The sequence below is a fragment of the Buceros rhinoceros genome, unplaced genomic scaffold, assembly GCF_000710305.1.
Source record: "Buceros rhinoceros silvestris isolate BGI_N320 unplaced genomic scaffold, ASM71030v1 scaffold3459, whole genome shotgun sequence".
Lineage (NCBI taxonomy): Eukaryota > Metazoa > Chordata > Aves > Bucerotiformes > Bucerotidae > Buceros > Buceros rhinoceros.
Window position 1 is genome coordinate 1 of NW_010430745.1, and position 5,662 is coordinate 5,662.

General features: G+C 40.1%; 1 protein-coding gene across 1 annotated transcript; it reads left to right on the forward strand.

The window, feature by feature from the left end:
- Positions 1-5: 5 nt before the first annotated feature.
- XRCC6BP1 (XRCC6 binding protein 1) lies at positions 6-5,365 on the forward strand (the record flags this gene model as incomplete). The annotated part of the gene is made up of 6 exons (XM_010143125.1): positions 6-144; positions 842-887; positions 994-1,075; positions 1,327-1,464; positions 3,877-3,960; positions 4,883-5,365. Coding segments are annotated over 6 exons (693 nt in total), but the record flags the coding sequence as incomplete, so codon positions are not given.
- Positions 5,366-5,662: the final 297 nt, after the last annotated feature.

Below are 5,662 nucleotides of genomic sequence, written 5' to 3' on the forward strand. Positions count from 1 at the left end.
AGAAAGAGCGGTGTGGGGAGGAGGATGATTTCGGCTACGGGCTTTTCCCGGACCGGAACAAGAAACCGCAGAGCTTCCTGGTCCGCAGCTTCTTCACCTTCCACAACAGGTGCCAGCTGATGCTGAGGATGACCCTGGAAACGAGTAAGCACTTCTCCTTGCGCCGGTGGGCCCAGGCTCGGCCCTGGAGGCCTGGAGGGACCCCCAGGTAGAACCGGGGACGTCCGTGTGCCGCGCTGCTATGGTCTGCTGTGGTGACCCTGGGCCGCAGGGTCTCCGTCGGGAGCTGCTCCCCTTCCGCTGTTGCTGTCACCCCACCTGGGCGGCTGGACGTGGCCCGAGCGGCCCGGCGGAGGGGGGCTGCTGCTTGATGAACACACTGATTTTGGTTCAGACAAAGAAAATAGCCTTTTAAAAAGTGACTTTTAAAAGTGACTCTGCTTTTTGTCCTATGGGAAGGTCCTTCTCTATTTCTTTCTCTTGAAAATTTGAGATGAATTGTTAGTTTCTGCTTCGTTTATGCCTCTTTCACTATGTGATGTATGTTGACTGTGAATGTTACTGAAAACAATGGTCACTATAGTCCACTCTATGTCTAGTACTGATAAAATAATGTTGGGGGTGGCTTGATTCCTGAATAGTTGTATCATGATTCTGTATCACTTTGCATAGCTGTAACAGATGCCAGCTGTATTGCATTAGGGTTAAATACTGCAAAGTATGAATTTGCATGTGTAGTGCTTTTCCTTTTCCTTTTTTTTTTTACTGTCTTTATGTTTTGATTATAGATGACTTGCAAAACTTTTGTGTAGAGAAATTGATTGCAGCAATGTTTTTCTAGATCCATACGCTCAACTTCTTCTTGAGGCTATGAAGCAATCTGGTTGGTATGTAAACTAATTCAGCTACTGTGTAGCATCATGACTGTTATATGGAGTTACTGGTCTTCTTCAAGGTCTTCCTTATATATCTTGGGGTTTTTTGGCCTTTCAGCACTGTCTTCAATGACCGGCACTTTTCCTGTGAGAACTGCGATGGCTGTGTCAGTGGAGGTTTTGATTCTGCCACATCTCAGGTAGATGTCCTCTTTCAAAGGACTAGTTTGGTTTATTTTTTTAAAGTGTTTTATCTAGTAATGCTCGTACCTGAATAAGCCATGAAAATAAAATAAATGAAAAATTATCCATGGTATTGGAACTAGAACACTGCAGAACAAAGAGACTGTTAATGTTGAAAAACACTGATGCTGTAGGTTGTGTGTGTTGGGTCTCTGAAAGGTAAGGGAGATGTTGAAACTTGGTGAAAAGATTGTCTTTTCTTCTACAGATTGTTCTGTGTCAGAACAACATTCGCCAGCAATCCCATATGAATAGGGTAGTCGCACATGAATTGATCCATGCTTTTGATCACTGCCGTGCACATGTCGACTGGTTTAAAAATGTCAAACACTTAGCGTGTTCAGAGGTAAGCTAAAATGCTTCTTGTGTTGTCGTTATATTAATTACTGTTGGTTATTAGGGATAGTTCATGTTTAAAGAGACATGCTGCTACACAGACTTCATTTGGTTTAATCCTGTTATTTTGTCCTCTCTTATGTTTCTTGTCTGCTTAAATAGCTTAATTCAGAAAACATGTAATTAGTTTTCACAAATTTTAGTAAGTCAGTGTCGTGTTAAGTAGAATATGGTCACTGTGAGTGCAACCATAAGAAGAAGGAGTAATTAACAAATGAGAGTAATTAGAGATGAAAATACATTCATACGTTAATCAAATGTTTACAGGGTTCTTTTTCTCCCCTGCAAATTTTGGTATGTTGGGTAGTTATCACAGTGGTATGGTAACCTTATTTTTTTTATATTTGTTTTGGTTAACAGCAAACCTGTCTTTTGCTATAATATTAATTGTAATTAATTGTGGTGTTGCTAACAGCAGCAGTTATGACTCCACGTACATTCCAGAGGACGTAGGAATTTGCTGCTTGAAGGGCCTTAAAAATTGATGCACTAGAAGGTGAAATTAAACTGAGCACAGACTAGTGAGGATTCCTCTTGTGTATGTGACTTGTGTATTCACGTGCTTTTAGTTGATAGCCAAACACCCACCAAGCCATTCTTGGACTATGACTCCTCAGTAGGATCAGATTAAAATAAGGTTAAAAGGCTCCTGGATCAAGATGAGGTCATGGAGATCAGTCACAGGTTACTGCCATGGGCAAAACACACTTGTCTTGGGGAAGATCAACTTAATTTATTGACAATTAATGACAGAGTAGGATAGCGAGAAATAAAACTAAAAATACCTCCCCCCCATCTCCCCTTCTTCCCAAGATGAACTTGGTTCCTTCATTCTTGACTCTTCTGTCTCCTTCCCCCTCCAAGTGGCACAGAGGAGTGGGGGATGAGTCAGTTCATAATGCTTTGTCTCCACTGCTCCTCCCTCCTCATGGCTACCCACCTGCTTCAGTGTGAGGTCCCTCTCACAGGATAGTCTTTCATAAACTGCTCCAATGTGGATCTTTCCCATGGGCTGCTGGTCTTTAAGACCTGCTTCAACTTGGGTCCTTTTCACAGCACAGAGTCCAGGAATGGACTGCTCCAGCTTCAGTCCTCCATGGGCCACAGTTCCCGTCAGAAAATCTGCTCCCGCGCAGGCTCTCTATGAGTTGTAGCTTTCTTCAGGGCACGTCTGTCTGCTCTGGCACATGGTCTTCCTTGCACTGCAGTGTGGATATCTGCTCCACTGTGTTCCTTCACAAGCTGCAGGGAGACAACCTGTGTCACCATGGTCTTCTTCACAGCTGGCAAGGGAATCTCTGCACTGGTGCCTGGAACACCTGCTTCCACTCCTTCACTGGTCTTGGTGTCTGTGGGGCTGTTTCTCTCACACTTTTCTCCTTTCTCTCACAGCTGCCGTGTAGTGGTTTTTATACTTTCTTAAACATGTCATCATGAAGATACTACTAACATTGCTGATGTGTTCAGCTTTCACCAGCAGCCAGCCTATGTTAGAGCTAGCTGAAGCTGGCTCTGACCAGCACTGGGACAGCCCCTTGTCTCCTATTACAGAAGCCATCCCAGCAGATCCCCCACTAACAACATCTTGCCTCCTAAAGCCAATGCAATAAATCAGAATTACAGAGTATCATCTACTTTTTCCCCTACGCTTTTGCACAGTACAGAATAAAACATGTAAGACTTAAACATAAAATTGGGTAACTTGTTTTATTACATAGTGTTAACAATTTTTATTGTCAGCTTTTAATTCTTACCTTTCATATTTTTGATGAATGTATTCTCACTGTGGTACTTAATTATAGAAAACCTGGTTTTACTTATATTTCGTAACTGAGGGCATAGAGTGTGGAACAGCTGGCAGACAAAAGAAATGGCAATGCACAGGACAAGAGAGTTAACAAGCTAAAACATGCATGCTCATTTGAATATGGCTTTTCTTAAAGGGGATATGGGTTACAGCTCTTCTGGGTACTGCAGCTGTAGCCTTTGGAAGGTATCTGCCTTTCTTCCTGACTCCCGTATCATCCTCTGATGTAGATTGGGAAGAATATTACTTTCCATGTTCTTGTAGCTGTTCATGTGTATAAATGTATACACATACATATAATTTCTTCTGATCATTCATTTAAGCTTTGGCAATATGTGAGACTCGGTCCTTGGAGAAACTTAGAGGTTCTATAGTGTAACACTCTGCAGTTCATTGAGGCTGAGAGGCTGAATATAAGGGATAATATGTTCTTAGTAAGGAGAAGTGGCCCTGGAAATATTCTGTACCATCAGTCACCAGAAAGATACTGAAGAAAAAAAAATGTTACAGCTTTTTTTGACTTTGTATTTCCATGTGGTTTTTTTTCCTCAATAGATTCGAGCTGCTAACCTCAGTGGAGACTGTACACTGATGAATGAAATAGCCAGGTTTAAATTTGGATTAAAAGGACATCATCAGGTAAATACTGTACATGTTGAAGTCTACTGATTCGTTATGAGCCATCTCTACCTACACGTCATAGCTGAAAACATCAAAGGAAGAAGTAGACGCCATGGACTTGCTGCTTTGTCTCGTTAACTTTTAATAACTTTTAATGATTCGTGATAAGTTATTTTCCACCTTTTTATTTTTGTTGCAGTGACATTCCTGAATACTTAGTCATATAGTAGACCATTGCCACCGACTATGGATGGTTAATAAGAACCAAACAAAAAACAGGATTTGTGGAAAATGTAGTGGGAATACCTTACCCATTCTGAGTGGGTAAAACTGAAAAGTCTTTGAAAACTGGAGGAAGGAGAATGACAAGGGTTCTAAATAAACACGTGTTAAGTGTTATAGTAATAAATCTTTTTAATAGTAAGAAAGACTACAGGTTGAGTCCCAAGTATTTGCTTATGTGAGAGTGGCAGTTAGCTTGTAGCTGGGGATTTTTTTAGTTTGGTTTACAGCTTTATCCTGTAGTAGACAAAGTGTAAGCAAAAGTTGCTGTTAAAAGAGGGCCAGTAGAGGAGTAATTCCTTTGTTTTATAGCATGTCAGTTGGAAAAGTAGTAATGGGTATTTATATCTGTTTCTTTCAGACATATTTTCTCTTGTGTCCAAGTTAAGTTCTGCAAATACTTGATACCTACAAGAAATGCCAAATTGTGTTTTAATTCCTGTTCTAAGGAATGTCTTTTACTTACGTGACATTTTAATTTCACATGGAAAACTAAAACACGTTAACACAAGTTGGAACAAAATGCACTTTAAAAAGTATTACAGGCATTGCTTGTGTATTCTGTGATACAAAATTATTATGTATGTAGTAGGACATAATGACAAAATACAGAAAAAAATATTTGTACTAATTTGTCTTTATCTGCTTCCCACTTCAGGCTTGTGTACGAGACAGAGCTATTCGTTCCATTCTGGCTGTCAGAAAAGTTAGCAAAGAAACAGCAGAAAAAGCTGTGGATGAAGTTTTTGATGCCTGCTTCAATGATTTGGAACCTTTTGGAAGGATCCCGCACAGTAAAACAGATGCAAAACGTGCTTATAGAGACTTTCAGAACAGAGATCGCTATAATGCCAATTTGTAAAGGGAAAAATGTGGAAAATTATGTTAATATCTGATTGTTCTGTAACGTCTGGAGTTACAGTCTGCACACACAGTGTTGTTGGAAAGGGCGAATCAATCAAATGTATCATTTAATTTTGTAAACTTTTTCCAGGAGCCAACTTCCATGGAAGTAAACAAAGTAAATGAACGAGACTAAAAACTGTGTTTTCTCACCTGTTATTCCAGCAAGATAATTTAGTACACAAGATGACTCGTCACATAATGCTCCGCACACTTCAATGCACTTTTACTTCTGCTCAGTCTGACTAGGGCTTGGTTTCTGAAAGCTTTGTATGTTTTCATAAAATCTTTACATTTCCACTGTCTTTGACATATAGTCATAAACTTGATGATCTTAATCACTCTGTTTTAAAAGCTGGACACCTGAGCTACAGCTCTTGGGTCTAGATTTAATAACTATGGCTAAACCCAAAATTTAATAAACTGCCACATTTGTCTTTGAGCACCTCCTGAAATTCTTGGAATTCCAGCTCATCTAATGTAACTTTACAGGTACATAAACCCCTTTCTCTTTTTTAGGAATTTGACAGACAGT